This window comes from Mastigoproctus giganteus, chromosome 6 (genome assembly GCF_048544385.1).
Source record: "Mastigoproctus giganteus isolate SK-2022 chromosome 6, ASM4854438v1, whole genome shotgun sequence".
In the NCBI taxonomy this organism is placed as follows: Eukaryota; Metazoa; Arthropoda; class Arachnida; order Uropygi; family Thelyphonidae; genus Mastigoproctus; species Mastigoproctus giganteus.
The window spans coordinates 135,209,842-135,230,013 of NC_143580.1; the positions used below are offsets into that span (position 1 = coordinate 135,209,842).

Sequence of the window (20,172 nt, forward strand, 5' to 3'; positions counted from 1 at the left end):
ATGATTGTTTATTAGAAAAACTTTTGAGCATAATGGAAAAATGGCAAATAAGGCTCCTGGAGTTAGTATTAGTAATGGCCATATGGTGCAAGGAAGTTAAGGCTTATGCTACACTACAAAACAAAAAAAAAAAATAATAATAAATAAATAAATAAAATAAAATAAAAAAATAATAAAAAAAATTGTAACAAAACCCCTGCATTTCCCTCCTTCCATTGGTAACTACCCAGCTAACCTCTGAATTTCTCCAAACTGTCAGCCTCAATCACCCATGTAGGTAACTTATTCCAGTAATTTATAACTTGCTGGCTAAAATAAAACTTCCAGCGATGCATTCTAAATTTCTCCCCCCTGTAACTTGAATTTATGGCCCCTTGTTCTAGAATCATTTATAACCATGAAAATCTCATCCTCATACATTTTACTTCTGCTGCTCAGAGCCTTAAAAACCTCAATCAAGTCCGATCTAAGATTCCTAGTTTCCAAGCCGTGCAACTCACATATTCGAAGTCTTTCCTCATATGGACACCTTTCTGCCGATCTCACCAGGAAAGTTAACTGGTTTTAGATCCTTTCAAGAAGCTCGATGTCTTTTTTTAGGTGCAGTCTCCACACTTTAAAACAGTATTCCAAGTGTGGTCTAACAATAGCCTTATATGATGGGATGTTGTTGTTGTATTTGAGGTTTTTTGGCACAAGGGCCTCTTGGGCCATATTGCGCCTGTTCATGGTTTGGGTATCACTGATTTCACGTTATGATTAGATGCTGTTATATAAGTTTATGCGTTTTAAATACTTAAACAGATCCTCGAAATTTGCTTCCTTACCAAGAATATGTGATAAGGTTAAGGGTTCCTGCAAGTTGGAGAGGGAGCTGAAGCTGGAATTTCGGACAGATGAAAGGTGGGGACATTCAATGAGAATATGTTTTATTGTTAGGTGCGAATGGCAAAAAAAGCACTGAGGAGGAGTCTCTCCCAAAAGCAAATGCAGATGAGTTGGATGTGAATGACCGATGCAAAGCCTTGCCAGGATTACTTCTTGTCGCTTGTTTCTTCTAAAACTAGATGTCCACAGTTGAGGCTCTTTTTTTATCTGGAACAGTTTATTATTGGTTTGAGATTGCCAGAGGTGAGACCATTGTTTCCAACATGTTTTTTTAATAATGGATTTGTAGTCTGTGTATGGAACTTTCAGTTGACTGTAAGATCCAGAGTCGGGATGTTTAGCAGCCTCATCCGCACGATCATTACCTTGGATGCCAACATGGCCAGGAATCCAGCAGAAGATAACCTTGTAGTTGGCTGTTTGATGGTAAAATAATTTAGACCGGATCTCTTTAAGAACGGGATGAGAGGGAGGAAAGGTAGATTGAAAGGCACTGATTGCACTTAAAGAGTCTGTATATATCAGAGATTGTTTAATATGATATTTGTTTATGTTATCTAGAGCCAGTTTTATTGCAAATAATTCTGCAGTATAGATACTGCATTCAGTGGGAAGAGAGGCAGCTGTTAAGAAGGTGGCGGAAACTGCTGCTGCACCAACAGCCGTATCTGTTTTGGAGCCGTCGGTATAGATATGAACTTTCTCTGAGTTTTCCAAGGAATGCAGTTTACGTAGCTGTTGAAAGTTGGTATTTGCCAGGGAGGATTTTCCCCACCTTGAAAAGAAATTGTCACAGAGAGGTATGAATTCAGTCCAGGGAGGTTCAGGAGTAGCAAGGTCTTGGAATATATTCTTAAAGTTAATTTTCCAACTGATCATAAGTTCTTGCAGTCGAATCCCTGCAGGGCGGTTTTCATTAGGTTTATTGTGATATAGCAGGGTGTGTTGAGGATTAAAAGATACTGCCAGCTGGGGTGGGCTGGAGTACTTCCAATCTTTGCTGCATAATTTAACAATAACATTTTTCTCCTGAGATGCAGAGGGGATTCGTTTGCCTCAATATACAGGCTGTGAACCGGAGATGTTCTAAAGGCTCCAACAGCTATTCTAAGGGCACTATGCTGGATGGTGTTCAGACGTAATAGAGAACTTTTCCTGGCAGAGTCGTAGACAGGTGCTCCATAATCCAAGCGCGATCTTATTAAAGCTCTATAAAGATGTAGGAGAGAGCTTCTGTCAGCACCCCAGGACATAGCGAAGACAGCTCTTAGGATATTCAGTTTTTTAAGACAAGTATTCCGGAGGTACACCATGTGGGAAGCAAAATTAAGTTTATTATCTAGATTTAATCCCAACAGATGGAAATTGTTAGTGACTGGTATCAGGCTTTTGTTTAAAAATATTTCTGGATCCGGATGTAGTTTCCGTTTTTTACAGAAATGAATAGCAGTGGACTTCTTTTCTGCTAGGGAATAACCATTCCGCAATGCCCATGATTCTATTCTAGCTATAGCAATTTGAAGTTGCCTTTCGATGGTGTTCATAGTCTGGGATTGAGTAGAGATAATGAGGTCATCGGCAAACATGTACGATTGTACTGTATTTGGTACATCCCTTGTCATGTTGGTGATTCTTATTGCAAATAATGTTGGACTCAGAATGGAACCCTGTGGTACACCTTCCTCTTGTTCAAATGTTTTGGATAAATTATTCATGTATCTGACCTGAAAAGTTCTATGGCATAGGAAGCTTTGTATAAATTGGGGTAGATGACCTCTCAAGCCAAAAGAGTGTAGATCTTTAAGAACACCATACCGCCAGGTGGTATCAAAGGCTTTCTGAATATCTAGATTAATCATCACCAGATGCTGTCCCCTTATGAAGGCATTACGTATATTTGACTCTGCTTTTATCATTATGTCTAAGGTGGAACGGTTTTTCCGAAAACCATACTGATTACTATTTAGCAAGTTGTTAGTTTCCAGGAACCAGATTAACTGCCTGTGAACCATTTTTTCCAGGACTTTGCCTAAACAATTGGTCAGTGAAATTGACCTATAGTTATGTGGAAAGGAACGATCCTTTCCGTGCTTTGGGAAGGCTAGAACTATTGAGTGACACCAGGAAACTGGGTAAGCATTTTCTAAGAATATTTGGTTGTAATAGTTTAACAATGATCTTTTTGCTCTGTCGTTCAGTTGTTTTAACATTATATAGTAGATCCCATCTGGACCAGCAGCGCTATTTGATGTTTTATTGAGCGCTCCAAAAAGTTCTGTTAATGTGAATGGCTGGTTATATGGATGTGAAATTCTCGTGGAAAAATTAATCTTATGCTGCTCTGCAGTTTTTTTAATTCACTGAAAGGTTGGTTTGTAGGAGGCTATTGCTGATATGCTAGCGAATGATTCCGCTAAGGCATTTGCTATTTCTCCCGGGGATGACAACTCTTTCCCTTCCCAGTTTAGTACTGTGGCTGGGGACTGAATGTATTTGCCATTTAGTGTTTGTATTTTTCTCCAGATAATTCTACTGTCTGTATCCTTGTTTATGCTCGAGGAAAAGCTAATCCAGGCATCTTTCTTTGCTTTTCGTCTTATTTGGCAGAACTGAGCTTTGAGTCTTTTGAAGTTAACTAGATTGGTAGTTGTGGGAAATTTACGAAATAAGTTCCAAGCTCTATTTTTGTACTGTTTGGCTTGTGTGCAATCTTGATTCCACCAGTAATTACTATGTTTCCGTTTCCCCGGGAAAGATTTTGGTATTGCGGAGGTAGCAGCTTGTAATATTTGTTTAGTTACATGTTCTGTGACATTGTCTATGGGTTGAGATTGAATTATTTTATTGTCTAACTGCACGTGGGTTGCATAATCATACCAGCATGCCCTACAAAATTTCCAAGTGGAGCGACGCAGTGAAGGAGAGTTTGCCCGTGTTTGCAGCTTGCAGAGAATCAGAAGGTGATCACTGTTTAGTGGATTTTCAAGAACCGACCACTCCATAATAGTATATAAGGAAGGTGAACAGATTGACAGGTTTATTGCACTCATGGATCCTGTCGAAAAATGAATATAGGTAGGTTCACCAGTGTTCAGAAGGGATTCTATTAACTTGCCTCTCTTGTCAATTGTTGGAGATCCCCACATCGAATGATGAGCATTAAAGTCTCCAAGTAAGCAGAAAGGAGACAGTAGCTGTTCTATTAGTTTTTCTAGGTCATCTGAAGAAAATGAGAAATTAGGAGGAATATATATAGATGCTATTGTAAGAGTGATGCCAATTTCAATGCGCACTGCCACTACTTCAAAAGGAGTCTGAAGAGCAATATGTTTGGAGGGTACGTTGTTTCTTATAAGAACCGCCACTCCTCTACAGGCTGGAGAGTCGATATTTCTATCTCTTCTAAAGATAGAGTAATTTTTTATACTAGGACACACTTGTGAATTTAAATAAGCTTCCTGTAGGGATACGCCTGCTGGATCATAACGGTGGACGAGATCGCATATATCATCTTTTGTACTGCGAAACCCTCTACAATTCCATTGAAGAATTCTTTACATTAGGCGGTTTTGTTGGTTGTTTTTGTTTCTGACTGCTTTTTAGCTGTGACTTGTTTGCATCGATCCGATTTTCCTTTGTCTTTCTTTGGAAAGTAGGGACGCGTTACGTCCATCTCATCAGTCGCATGAAGTTCTAATATGGCATCTTCTGGGTCATTGTGCTGGTCAATATCCATTCTGGTTGAATTTGGTGGTTTCAGTACCATGGTTCCTGTCACTTTTTGTTTTGCCGTTGGGTTTACATTAGCTGGAATGTAATTGGGGTATTACTGGCCTGTTCAATTTTTTGTTGCGAAGGACACTGTTTGGGGGCAGAGAGCATGGAGCGTGCCCAATTAGCGATAGACATATTTGGGGGAACGGCGACATCTGTTTGTGTACCTGTTGACTGAAATTGTTTAGCAGCCGTTGCATATGTACGTTTCGTATCTGTTTTTAGTATTTGCCTTCTCGCCTCTGGATATGTCACTTTATTCTCAATTTTATATTTCTGGATTTTTTTCCCTTGCTTCCAAAGTTCGCAACTTTGAAAAAGCTGGGTGATCACCCTTACAGTTTGGGCAAACAGAAGTCGTAGCAGTGCATTCAGTTTGATTGTGCTCCTTCGATCCACAAATTGGACATACTGACTCACCTCGACATGCTGTTTGGGAGTGTCCATATCTTTGGCACTTGTAACACCTGAGTGGGTTTGGGATGTAAGGACGGACACGGCAATGGAGATAGCCTGCTTTAACAGATGATGGTAGGATGGGAGAGCTGAAAGTAAGAATTATGCTCCTAGTGGGAACAAGAACACCATCTTTCCGAGTCATAATTCTCCTTGCTTGTATGACTTTTTGTTTACTTAGCTCTTGAACTATCTCCTCCTCTGATACAGCTAACAAGTCCCATTCTGCGATTACTCCCTTCGAGGAGTTTAAGGTGGCATGGGGAGTAACTTTTATTGGTTGTCCGCCAAAAGTAGTCATGTTTAATAATTTTTCGGAATGCTGGGATTTCATGGTCTCTACAAGAAGATTCCCTGACTGGAGCCGCTTTACTGTTTTTGGTGAACCTGCAGCAGACTCGATGCATTTTTGGACAAGGAATGGGGACAGTTTACTCAGAGGCAACTCTGAGTAAACTGAGAGTGTAGTATGAGGAATGCTGGTATTTCCTCTTGTGGGGTTGTTTTCAACCTCTTTGGTTGAGAGAAGTCATTTTCGGTATCATTTTCTATCAGCCCCGGGAGAGTGGATTTCTTCTCCCAGGTTACCGGCCCCGCCACGGGGAGGCAGGAGCAGTGCCGCTAGAGTGACCAAGCGGTATAAGGGTTAATGCGTTAGTTTAAAGAGAAAAAAAGAAAGGTGAATTTCCTTCCCGTAACTTAGTTACAATTCGTAATACTAAGTCAACAAATAATTAATGGGAACGTAAGAAAACTCTTACAAATGAATATAACTGTAGCTTTGACAAAAACGCTCTAGAAATCACTCAGCGAATCGCTTGATCACTATAACATATGATGGGATTATGACGTCCTTATCTCTACTAGCAAATGTTCGATAAATCATCGACAGGACACCATGCAATGCTCAATGAACTGCATGTGATCATACCGCAACAAATCCCTTTTTTCTACTACTGAGTTCAACTCCACCAGGTGTAAGACCCTGCATTTTGCTGGCACATACCCTGAAGTTCTGAAGGAGAGCACAAGGGAGAGTATTGAAGCATTGAGGTTAATTATGAGGGCATCTTTGGACATGAAGAAGATTCCTTTGGATTGGAGAAGTACCAGCATATCGCCAATACATAAAGGCAGTTCTGAGCAAGAAGTTGGTAACTATAGACTAGTTAATCTGATTTCATTGGTGTGAAAAATCATTTCCTACAAGAGGCAATGATTAAGAGTGCAATCCGTGGACATTTAGATAGCTATGGCATTCTGAAGGAGACAACTTGGCTTTGTTATGGGAAAATCAGGTTTAACTAATTTAGTAGGCTATTTTGACAATTACTCATGAGCTGAATTTAGGAAACAATTTCAACACAGTTCATTTGGATTTTAGAATATCATTTGACTCAGTCCCTCACGAGAGGTTACTGTATAAGCTTGAACCTTACCAGTAATCCAAACCTGGATTACTGGTAAGATTCTAAGATGGATTGCTGGGTGGCTGCGGAGCAGAAGGTGTATGATTAATGGATATTCTTCTGATTGGCAAAACTTCAGGAGTAGGGTCCTTAAAGAACTGTTGTTTCTCATTTTTATAAATGAGATCAACAAACGGATAGAAGGTTCAATGTCAAAATTTGCAGTTGATGCAAGAGACTGGTAGAATATAAATGATCAGTACCAAGCAACACTCTTTCAGGATGACTATGAACAGGTTGTAAGAATGGTCACAAAAACTGTTTTAATGCAGCAAAATGCAAGGGCTTACACTTGGGGAATAGCAACACAAAAATAAATTATAGACTTGGTGGTGTCAAATTAAAAACAGTGGAGGAGGAAAAGGATCTGGGAGTTAAATAATATGGGCAAATATGAAGTTTTCTAAAACTGTGTAATCAGGCAGCCAGGAGAGCCCATGATGATTTTTTGACCGTTATCCTGTAGAGATAGGGAGGTCATAATCCAACTTTATAAGGCAATTGTTATTTGTTTTTTTTTTTTTAGGAGCATTAGCAACTAAGGCCATATTGCTCCGGGAAAATGCGGTGGTCATTCCCTGACCTTTCCGCATCCTCCGTATTTGGTGGCTCACGGGCTCGAACCCCGGTCTAATCAAGAAGCATGTGGTACGCACTGCTGCTCCTGCCCGCCTGGCTATGGAGGCACCATAAGGCAATTGTAACACCGCATTTGGATTACTGTGATTAAAGTATGGAGACCTCATCTGAAAAAAAAAAAAAAAAAAAAAAAACATTCAGCTTCTTGAAAGGGTCCAAAGACAGGCAACTGGAATGGTGAGATAGGCAAAAGGACTTTGGCAAAACTTCAGGAGTAGGGTCCTTAAAGCACTGTTGTTTCTCATTTTTATAAATCTATTTTACATATGGAAAGATTCAGAGTAGGTGGGCTACAGAGCTGGGCAACCTAGCACCTCAGAGGGATTTGTCAAATGAATGAAGGTGGAATTCTCAGTTATAAAGAAATCCAGAACTAGGGGTCACAAATTCAAATTACAGATGTTGAGGTTTAGATTACATTGTAGGAAGTTTGCTTTCAGCCAGAGAGTAATTGATTGCTGAACAAATTGTCCTCGCATGTAGTTGAGGCTGACAGTTTCAATAAATCCAAAGGTCAACGGGATAGTTACCTGCATGAGGAGGGAAGCATATAATTTGTATTTTCTATCTACTTGTGACTTTTTTTTTGCTTGTTGCTTCTTTGCACTATGTGGCAAATACTGTTACTAAATACTTTCAGCAGAGTAACTGAGAAATTATCAAACTAACTTGAGATTCAAGAGAATTGTATTTGTTCACGAGATTAACATTAAATGTTAAGTCATACTTACAATAAATAAATCCAGTGCTTTTTTTGGGAAGGTACACAACGGTATGGCATACCAGCACCTTTCTTAAAAGTGACGTGTAACATTTGGATGCAAGTACACTTCGAAATTTGTAATATTCCATAAATTTTTTCACATTGCCTACTATTCAAATAAAATTAAAGTTATATAACTAAATTTACATTTTTAGAATTAGCAGAGGCATACGATGCAAGAAAGCAAGCTTATGCACCATCAGCAAAAAAAAAAAAAAAAAACCCGCTCCCATTTCACCCCTCTGTTTGTTCCAAATACCTGTCCAGCTCAGTCTTAAATTTATTTAGGTTATCAACTTCCACAACAAAATATGGAAGTCTGTTCCACCAATCAACTACCCGCTGGCTAAAGGCAAACTTCTGCACATCTATTCTACAACTGTCTTTCCTCGATTTGAATTTATGCCCTCCCAGGTGATTATTCTGAGCAAAGAGGAAGAAGCCCATCAGCATTGAGCATGCTCAAACCATTCAAGGCTTTATACACCTCAATCAGATCACCTCACAGGTGCCTAAGTCTCCAGACAACCCTTTGTTCCATTCACTAATCTTGTTGACCTTCTTTGTACTCGTTCCAACAGCTCTGCATCCTTCATAAAATGAGGAGTCCAGACCACACCCAAGGTGTGGCCTGACCATTGCCTTATACAAGGGGATAATCACCTCCTTATCCCTGCTAGAAAAATTCCTGTATATCATTGACAAGACACCATGAGCTTCTCTTGCAGACCGTCTGCACTGCTCAGAAAACTTCATATCTGCCTGCACAATTACCACCAGGTCCTTTTTATTCTCTACCACTGTCAGTGTAGTACCACAGAGTTCATATGTTACTCTGGGGTTACTGCTTCTCATATGTAGTACTTTACATTTGTCAATGTTAAACTTCATTACCCACCTCTCAGTCCATCTGCTCAACTTTTCTAGATCCTGTTGCAGCAGTGTGCTGTCATTAGTGTCACTAACAACCCTACCAACCTTCATATCATTTGCAAACTTGGACATTAAGCCTGACTGATATACCATCATCAATATCATTTATAAATACAGAAAACAACAATGGACCCAACACTGCCTATTGTTAAGATATTTTCTATATAAAACTTCATAACCATTTTTAGAATTCTAAATTACTCAGGCGACCTGTGTTTAACGAGCTCCTTTTAAAGTGAATTTTTTTTTTAAAAATCCTCCCTGGAAATTACATTCAAAACAGTTTTCGTTGAGCAAAGAAAATTTTCATACAACTAACGGCTTAGGAGAGACTTAACTGGGTATGCACTGTTTGCACTTCTGGCCTTCGAGCAATTTAGGAAATTAGTGCTGCTGCTAAGCAAGAATTGAGAGAGTTAAAGGGATTACCAGTGGTGTCCAACTTTTCCTATACAAGGGCCATATTCAAAAAAAAATATAGTGCCTTACACTTTCCATATCTTGTTACATTTTAAAAGGAAGTTTCTGTTTTCACGTTACCATATTTTATTTTCAGGCTATATATAAAAAATGCAAATTCCCAATACTTTTATGTGTAAAAAAATCTGTCGCTAATTTAATTTTTAGATTTTATTAAAATTATAAAAATACGACTTTTTGTTTTTCAAAAAGTTACCTTACTTTTGCCTTTAAAGGCTCACTTTAGAAAATTTACAACCTGAAAGGAACACTGCCTAAGGTGAATATAATGATACGCCTAAAATTGAAAATATTAGAAAATTTTATTAAGTACAATACACGATTACATTTACTAAACAAAACAATTAATGAGCAAATTTTTTTGATAATTAGCAAGATTTAAAATGCTGTATGCACTTTCCGCACCGCTGTGAATCAACTGTAAGCGCTCCATTCGAGAATTAGGAGAGAGTGATTTACTCTTACCCTGACAAATAATCATCTACTGTTTCGTGGAAGTGCATTATCCACATTTTCCCGTAAATTTTCACTATTTCTGTTTACATAGTCACAATAGCTGAATATCCGAATGACAACGACATTTTGGACAGTTAAAAAAAAGGGAAAAATTCAAATTTAAGAACTAGTGACAGTATCGATGAGAGAAGGAAATGAGGACAACGAAGGTATAATACCATCATTGTCAACCTTCTAAACAGGTGAGAATGAAGTTAGAAAATTGTCAATTAGGCTTCAGTTAAATGAAAAAGATACAATTCATGGATTTCGAGAAAACCTAATTGAAAATACGGTTTCAGAAAAATTGAAGAGCATTTGATGAACGCTTTGAATACGATACCAATTTCATCAAGTGAATGTGAACAAGCATTTTCACAAATGAATCTGATCGTTGGCCCAACCAGAGCTTCGCTGATGACAAAAAACAATTTCTTCACTACTATTTCTTAAAATTGTAGGCCCACCACTGACACGCTTCGATCCAACAAATACGTCGATTCGTGGCTGCTTCGGAAACATAATTGAGCAACAGACACAAACAAGAAAAGAAGTTAGCATAGTGTGTTGGATGAGAACTCAATAAAAATTTGGAATATTCTATAAAAACTTTATTATGATTTTTTTTAACAAATTTTTACTTATTACTTATTTTTCACATATTTTACTTATTTTTTTATCTTTCTATACATTAAAATAACTTTCTTCCTAGTGATATTTATTCAACCAATGGGACAAGAGGGATGCACTTACGTGGTAATACGTATCAAATACTAAAACTCATAATGGAAGTTTGTTTTACTGCAGTAAAACAAGCTTCTGTTTAGTTCATGCTAGCTAAATCTCGTGCACACGTTTTGACCACGCGGTACCATTTTTGATTTCCATATGTAATGTATTTATGTATTCATAGCTAAGGAAGAGACACACGGTGTCGAAAGCTTCTGTTAAGTATTTTATTTTACCAAAATAAGCGAGCAGGGAGCATAGCCCCCTAGTATACCTGAATAATAAATTTATGTTTAATACGCTGTGTTAATATACTTAATTTGTTGTTCTTATTCCGAAAACATTACTACCAAAGTAACAATATCAGGAAATAATTTTTTACAGTACAGCAGGCCCTCGTTATAACACGGTTCGCTTTACGCTGTTCTTATATTATAACCCGTATCTGACTATAACGCTGTCACAGATCACTATAAAACTCTTTTACAGTTGCATTTTTGCTTATTTAATGAAATCGTTTCATTTGATGGAGTCGATAACTTGAAAATGAATAGCAAAACAGCATTAAAACCTTTCCCACGCAGACTTGAGAAATTTTCCCACGCTCAGTTAAATTTTCTCGCACGCTAATTTAATTGCAGTACAGTGAGTTGTTATGTAGTTCCGAGATCAACATTTTAAAAAATAATCGAGTATATTGCTTGTAATATTTGCGTTATACGCATTTATCCGAAGTCTAGTCATCACTCAGTACAGTATTAGACATCGTGCATAATGGGCAGTTTATTTGAACATTGTATCATAATTAATGCAACCAACACAGTTACATTTTCGAAGAGTTAATAATGGCCGATAAGAATGAAAAAGCAACAACGTCTGAGCGCGGTACGAAGACTATAAATGTAAGAAAAAGACTGAATTTGAAAATTAAATTAGACGTTTTGAAGCGAATCGATTCCGGTCAACGACAAGCGGATGTGTGCCATAATTTAGGACTTGCGAGTTTAACTGTAAGAACAATTATAAAAAAATAAAGAATTAATTTTAGCAGCTGGAAAGATAGCTGATCCACTGCAAGCAACTAGTGCTAGGCCGACTATTGGGATTGAAATGGAAAGACGTTAACTAATTTTATTGAAGATAATATCCAATGCAGAATTCAGTTAAGTTAAATATTACAAAAAAGGGAGAGAGAGAGAGAGATTAGCCAATATGATGATATGAAGAAACCTCACCTAAAAAAAATGTGGAACCATTTAAAATTGGTAAGGGCGGGTTGAATAGATTTAAAATCTGGGGAGAAGCCGCAAGTGCAGATCAAGGAACCACAACTTTCAAAAAAGAACTTGTTAAAATTATTGAAGAGAGGTATTGTGAGTTATACTTCTCAACAAGTTTATAACATAGATGAAGCAGGACTTTTGTGGAAACGAATGTCTAAAAGACGTTTTATATTGAAAGAAGAAAAAAAAAAACATGCCAGGTTTCAAAGCGGCGAAGGATCGGGTGACTTTACTGTTGGGTGGTAACGCTGCGGGGGATTTAAAATTAATACCCTTTTAGTTTATTTCGAAGAGAGCCAACCCAAAATCGACACATTTTTTGATTAAATTCATCATTTAAATTAAATCGATTTAGATCAATTAAATTCATGATTTTAATTGGAATTTTAAGTTTAATTTTGATACGTAAGTAGTTACCACATAATTATATACGTATGTAATGCAGAATATTTTAAATGTATAAATATTTGAATATTAAATATTTTGACCGACATTTGTGCATCTTTTCACTACCGTTTATTACTGATTAGGAAATATCCTATGGCACTGACCGCAACTTACAAATGCATATGTTACCTTATTGTAAGGCGGCGCTCGCTTAGCGCTCTGTTTTTCCGGAACGAATTATCAGCGTTAAGCGGGGATCACCTGTACTGTACTTTTCACGTTCTTTTAATTTTCAATTTTTCCTGATAGCAAAGAATGAGTACCAGTACCCATTCTTTTACAAAAAAAGCACTGAATAAATCTATATACTCTTGAATGACTTTTGTAGAATAATTTATATATCCTTTGTTACAACAGATTCTAATGTAATAATACAAGCAAGTCATATACAGCATATACAGTCACTTCCAACGAATGTTGTTTCACACTATCCAAGCATTTTCTCGTTTCCATTTTTATGAAAATCTTTGTTACCTTATTTTCGCAATCGAAACAGTATGCTGCATTCTCTCAAAACTTTCATTCTTTGCTTTTGGTCTCACTTCATTCCCATGCTAGCAGATCAAGAGCTAGGGCCAAAATATGCCAATTCAAGCCATTTCTCTATTTTTAATTTATGCAAAATTTTTGCAACCTTATGTTTTATTTTAAAATTAAAATGTTCCAAATTTTCATGAATGCTTTGGTCCAAAGAAACAAGCTAAATGAAGCTTCAATAATGTGTCAGTTTCTGAAATGTTTAAATTCTTTAATTGTGGAAACAATCATCCAGGACATTGAAGTGCACTTCAGCCTTTTGGGAATGCTTTTACTTTTTTTCTTAGACATTTTATTCATTACTTTTTCTGAATATTCATATTACGCATTAAAGTAATGTCATTTCGAACAGATCCGTGTAGTTTGCATAGGTGGATATGTTATAAAGAGATAGGTTATGCAACTTTTTTTAGACATGTATCCGTGCTTGTGAAGATATTACATAACAAAAAGATTTTTGGGATAAATCCAATAAATTACTTAAAATAAACTAAATTCACATTAATGAATGATAACACTTAAATTTAAATATATATATTTTTAAGTTCACAGAAAGCATAATCCTAATATAATAAAATATCCAGACCAATGCATTTAGTACAGATTGTGAAAGACACCAAAGTGAAGCTAAATTTAATTTAGATATTTTTGCCTGGAAGGACGTTAGAAAGTACTTGTCTATGAGTTTTCACATACAGGATGTAGGTAGGCAACTTTGCAATTAAATGCACTGTGAAAGTTAATGGGAGTGCACACAGTAACAATATGTCATACGTAATCATGTTATACTTATTGTACTTATCTGCCTGCTTACTGAAAAGAATTTTAGTTTAAGCTTGCTGGCAATAAGCAGTGGATATGTTTATGTCATATACTGATTGGAGAAAATTAATGGACAATGTCATGGATATGCAGAAACAAAAAGTTCTTTTCTTGGTTCGTGCAAGCTGTAGTTCTTGCTGTTTATGTCAGTTAGTCTATCATTCAACAATTAGCCTTTTTTAAACATAATATTCTGCTTTCATTGATTATACTAATCCCTCTCAGAGATCATAAACCTCAATCAGGACCGCTCTAAATTGACTGGCTGTAAAGGTTTGTAGCCCACATTAAGTAATAACAGAAAAGGGAAGTTGGATATATTTCGGATTCACTTCATAAGCATAAAACACAGAAGTGCTTTGTTTTCAAATTTAGTGCTGCAAATATCCTTGGGGCTGATACCTGGTGTTTGAGGCTGTCACAGATATGGCAAACCATGTTCACTACCTGGGGTTCTAAAAATGCTGATGGAACTGATATTCAAGTGACACACAAGTCAAGTGGACCCAATTTCGGCAAAGTCTGTTCGGCCTGTGACAGGCAAATCCTCTGATTGCACCTTCATAATGGTGGGACTGTTAGTAACCCTAGGTATAAACCACAAGTGTAAGTCCTGAAATACACCACCTAGCACACTATAGTTGGTTTGCTGCTGGGTGATCACCCAGCAGCAAACCAACGTGAGCAGGGGCCGAGGTGTGGTGCCCACACCACACAGAGGAAAGTCACCTCTCTGTGTTACCAGGCATTACTAGGTGGTAGATGACTCTCACATCAACTGGAGCAATACCACCACTTTGCTTTATGGAGGTTTGAAGTGGAGGAATCCGTGTTTGGTCTCGAGAGCAAAACCGGCAACACCCTCAATCTCTTCCATAATGCAGTACGATCGATGTCTTTTGAGGGTTATGATAGACATCATGGCAAGATCCAATCTTCCTTACATTTCGAGGGTACAGCTCTAAAACAGTGTTGGCAGGCCGGCCACTAGACAGTCCACCATGCCAAACCTATTGGTAACTCTCTAGGAGGCTTCCGAATTAGGTAATGAATAATCTCGCTGCATCTGTTATGCCAGATAGTGATGGGAGGGAGTATGAACAGTGTGTATGCAGGGGGGCACCGTCAAGGCCAACATTATGTCAAGAGCTGGCTATAGTCTTACCATGTGCATGTCATATCCAAATATTTCACTAATTGACACGTGTTTCTCCACCCTTTCTTACTATTGAATGCACCACGAATTCTCAAACCAATAGAACAAACTTATCTGCAAAAAAAATCTAAACCTCACAAACACTTCCTCGTTCATTTCACAAATATATGTGGTCACAGTTCTATTCGGAATAATGTCCATTTCCACTTACAGTCTGCCAAACCCCAAGTACCTTTTCTGAAAGAATCCCAGTCATCAGATGATTCAACCACTGCTCATCTCAGTTGTCTAAATTATTTTCTGTATGATTCCTTTCCCTTCAAAGGTGGTACTTGTGCATATGCCCATTCTAATTTTCCCTGTCAGAGACTTAGTAATTTGGATTCTCCTCTTTTTGATCTTTTCTGGGTTAAAATCTCTCTACCGCACTCTGTTAAATTCATCTGTTGCATCTATCGTTCTGCCAACTAAACTAATAACTCAGAACTCTTTTTTGACTTTACTTTCACCATTCCAACTTTCCTAACAGTGAGGTAATTTTCCTTAGTGATTTTAATGTTCACAACTTCAGCTGGCTTCTGTTTTCTAGCCACACAGACCCAGCTGGTTGAGATGCTGAGACTTTTGCAATTACTAATGACCTTGCACATATTGTTCATTTACCTACTAGAATACCAGACAATCCTAACCACACAGCCAACACACTTGATCTTTTTCTAACAAATAACCTTTCTAAGTACACCGTCTAGATGAGGGATCCTCTAGGCACCTCAGATCACAACGTGGCGATGATGGTCTCTTCTCCAATGGAGCCTTTCTATTGTGGCCACTCTCAACCTAGTGTTGTGTGGCATTACCAGAATGCAAAATGGGATGATCAGTGTGATTTATTTTCTTTAAATAAATAAAGGAAAAGTAGGTTGGTTGGATGTTTTAAGATTTTATGGCACATTAGCACCTAAGGCCATAATGTGCAAGTCAAAGGAAAAGCAGCACTGATCTGTCTGACCAAATGGGTTACTATGCCACAATACTAAGAAAGGGGATAAAGTGGTACCACAAATTAGCAATAGAATATATACTTACCAGTTGCTAGCAGAAAGGGGAAAATAGTTTATACTTATTTCCCAGACTTTCACATGTTTAGAGTGTTTTGGACAACACTTGTGTTACAATTTTACAATTTTGTAATTTTTACATCCGTACAATAAAGAATTTTTAAATGATGAGCAGTTACTCATTTATTTTATCTCATGTATCACACCGGAGGCCACACTTTTCAAAAATATTGTAAATTTCCAACAATCGTCAGTAATCAACAATATATGTCTGCCGTGGCAGTCAATGTGTTAGCCTTGGTGGTTCAATGCAATCTCTGGCTACCTCCCTGAAAATTACAGGGTATGTGCCATCAACTCTATGAGCCTTACTTCCCTCTAGGCTAGAAGGCATTCTTTTATAAGCAGCCATTGTAATTTTGAAATCACTAATTTCATGTGCCTGTCTCACTTGCACAGCCTCTCCTCAGGATGAAGGGCCTTTTGTCAGTAAAAACTGATGCAAAGTACCTATTAAATTCATCAGCAACTTCAGCTGGATTATGTAAAAAACTTTCCTGCACTCAGTACACAACGGTCCTGTTTGATTCATTTCCTTCTTATTTGTATTCACATACATGAAAAACTCTTTGTCACCATTCTTTGCTCCCATAGCTAGTGTTTTCTCAAACTCAGCCTTAGCTGTCCTAACCTTTGCTGCAATTATTACAGGTCAAATTGCAGCTGCTGTAAATTTAAATAATTTTTTCACCACTCTTTACCCATTCTATCTTTTTTTGCTCTGTACTCATCCATCTTGGCATTCCCCCATACTATATTTTCTTAACAGTATAGACATGTTCACAGCTTCTGCAATTATTGCTTTTAAGTTATTCCATAATTCTAATATATTCACCCTCACTGTGCTATCTACCCATCTGACAGATACCACGTGTCATCTTAAACTGCCACAGTCCCCTTGTCGGAGAAAAGGAACTGTTCATCCCCAATTTCCGGGTGGCACCACATTTCTGTTAGCACTATTATGTCGGCATTAGTTATCCTAACCAGAATTCAAATTCACCCATTTTATTGACAATAGTCCTGATATTACTAGAGACACAATTAAAAGTAAATGTTCTTCTACAGTTTACTTCCCTGACACACCTCTTGAAGTTATTTAAGTTGTTTCCCTAGCTTTATCTTCCTGCTCGTTGGAAATGCTGCCACTCTTGGAACATTTTGCCAATGTTGGCAAAATGTTCAACAAGCAAGAATTCTTGAGAAGTGCAAGCATTACTTTTACCCATATCATCAGATTGGGAGAAGGTATCATCACACACCTTGTTAAATGTGCACCAATGCATGTTGTTTATTAGTTCCAATCAAAGACTTTTTTTTTTTTTTTAATTACTCCAGTTCCCAATAGAATTTATTGGGAGTTTATCAAATGAGTGACAAGTGAAACGCACACAATAGTCAGAAGACCAAAGGGAATGAAAAAATATCTAAAATAAAGAAATGCATATGAATTACTTGAAATTTCATTTTATATTACTTACCTGGCTGCAGCTTCTTCTTTCTCGTGTCTGCTTTGGGCCCACTGTAGTTGTTTTAAGCTCTGTTTAAGTTGTCGCAGTTTTATAATATTTTCATCTATAGCATCCCGAAAAGCATCAAACGTTAGAAGCTGGTTAATTAATACCTTTAAAATCTTGACCTTGTTCTCTAAAGGGAGAAAAAAAGTGTCAAGCATTTTAAGTAAAAATTTAAGTTAAACAGCAGTTAAAAAAAAGTGATATGATATACACTTTAAAGATAGCCAGCTAATTCACTCAGAGGATTGCATTTTGAGTTTTATTAATGTAAGTCACTTCAGGCTGAAATAAGATGATTAAATTTGCTATATTATTATGTAAAATGTATATAATAAATTTTACACAATAACATGCAATGTAATTATGGAATGTTAAAATGTAAAATGTATATAATCCTATTCTGAATCCATTAATTGAACTCTGATCTCTTAGATATTTCATAAACAATATATGACATTTATCATTCAATTAAAACGGTGCCAAATCTCATGCACATATTTTATGTATCAGACAGACCATAACAGTTTATTTCAAATATCGAGTTGGATTATAATTTTACATAATAACACGGCAAATTTAATGATCTTATTTCAACCTGAACTGATACATTAAGAAATACATTAAGAAAATGCAAGCATTATGGAAAGAAAATTGATGTTATGAATATTTTTAATACACTATTTAAACCGTATAAATTACATCAGTTTCATTTTAAAAATTGCACACATTTTTCTTTTTAATCTGTCTTGAGGATACAGAGGACTCCCAATTAATCAACAAGCAAAAAGGTTATGTGTAACTAACACTAGCCTGCAACAGTCTCTATATTAGGAACAATTTGGCACCTACAGTGACAGAGCCAGATTTTTTTTAATTATTTATTTTGATTCCTGCAGTGAAATATAAGACCAAATTGTTGTTTTGTATATTTATCAATGATATTGATGAAGGTATATCAGGTTTGATGTCCAGGTTTGCAGATGATACAAAGGTTGGCAGGGTTGTTAACGACAGTAATGACAGTATGCTACTCCAACTGGATCTAGATAAGTTGGGAAAATGGGCTGAGAAGTGGCAACTGGAGTTTAACATTGACAAATGCAAAGTACTGCATATGGGTAGCAATAACCGAAGAGAAACGTACCAAATGGGTGGTACTACACTAATGGAAGTGGAAAGTGAAAAAGACCTGGGGGTAATTGTGCAGCCAAATATGAAGTTCACTGAGCATTGCAGATGGGCTGCCAGGGCAGGTCATGGAGTCTTGACAATGATAATTCCATCTTTTGTTGTGGAGTCAATAGCCTAAATAAATTTAAGGCTGAGCTGGACAGGCATTTGGAACGAATGGAGGGATGAAATGGGAGGTTTTTTTTTTTTTTTTTTTGGCTGATGCTGCAGAAGCTTGCTTTCTTGCATTGTATATCTCCACTAATGCTAATGATCCTGAAAACCATTACTACTTTACACCAGTTTCTAGGTTTCTTGTGTAAATCTGAAACTGAAAAATATATAAATATGCCAGAAGTCACATTTTAATTTAACACAGTGACAAATTTCAATGGTTTAAAAGAAAAGTAAATATAAAATATTGAAGTAATAAGTTTCATCTGACTATCCTGTTCATTTTAATCAGCATAGGGACAGGATGGATGTAGGCCACAAGATCTCAGCTGATGAAAATATTTGAATTTTAATGACTAAATTTTAAAGAACAGGCTGATAAGGTTTTTGCATCACAGAACAACAGCAGAAATTGACTCTAATAATGAAATTACAAGGGATCATTTTTCAGGTAACAGCATGCTACTTTCTGAAGTCTAAAATAGCCTATTACTTCAAAATTTCTTTGGATAATGGTTATATATTTCTTTAAATCAGCTAAATTTTAATCGGAATTAAAATAACACTATAATTTAGCAGTATCTAAACTTCATCTATTATGAGTTTTAAAAAAATTTAAGATTACAAGATACCGAATGATTGATTGATTGATTTCTATTTTACTGGAGCAAAAGCAACTAAGGCTATAGTGCACCATAACCACACCAGATACTGAAAAGAAGGTATCCCAGCAGAATTAGTGTTAGAAAATGTAAGAATTAAACTTACAAAATATTACAGAAAATAACTTCACAAACTAACAAAATTAAATTTATAAAACTATAGAAAGAAAAGAAAATTACAAGATATTTAAAACAAATCTTTGTTTAAATTCTTGCACTGATCCGTTAATCCCACCTTCAGTCTTCATTATTCATTAGTATCCCTTAAGAGCTGTTGAGCACACATCTAGTCATACCGCCCCCCTCTCTCTCTCAACTGCAAACTTTCAGTTTTTTCCTTCAGCTTAGAAAGAGAAAAAAAGTCATGGGAATAAGATGTAAAGGAGGATGGGAACTCTCGGTGCACTCTTTTAATGTGGTAGTAACCTGGATGTTTTCAAATGAGGTCTCTTCTAGCCCACTTTCATAATATTTCATTAGATTTCACTGTGTTATTATCCATTTCAGTAAACTACAAACTTGACAAAATTTGTCAGGATAAATTACTCATTTTTAAAGTAATCTTGTACAGTAATGGTGGGGGTGACCGATCTGCAGTACAATATTCCCACCCCCCCAGCCTTAGCATTAGTGTAAATAATGTCTTTCATATCGAAAAAG

The 20,172-nt window shown here is 36.8% G+C and overlaps 1 protein-coding gene across 1 annotated transcript in view; it reads right to left on the reverse strand.

Annotated features, from left to right (window-relative positions):
- Acf (ATP-dependent chromatin assembly factor large subunit) overlaps nt 1-20,172 on the reverse strand; it is a 373,562-nt gene that overhangs the window by 170,772 nt on the left and 182,618 nt on the right. Inside the window, exon 13 of the mRNA XM_090376504.1 lies at nt 17,471-17,636. Within this exon, the coding sequence (XP_090232630.1) occupies nt 17,471-17,636 (166 nt within the window). The remainder of the gene's footprint in view (nt 1-17,470; nt 17,637-20,172) is intronic.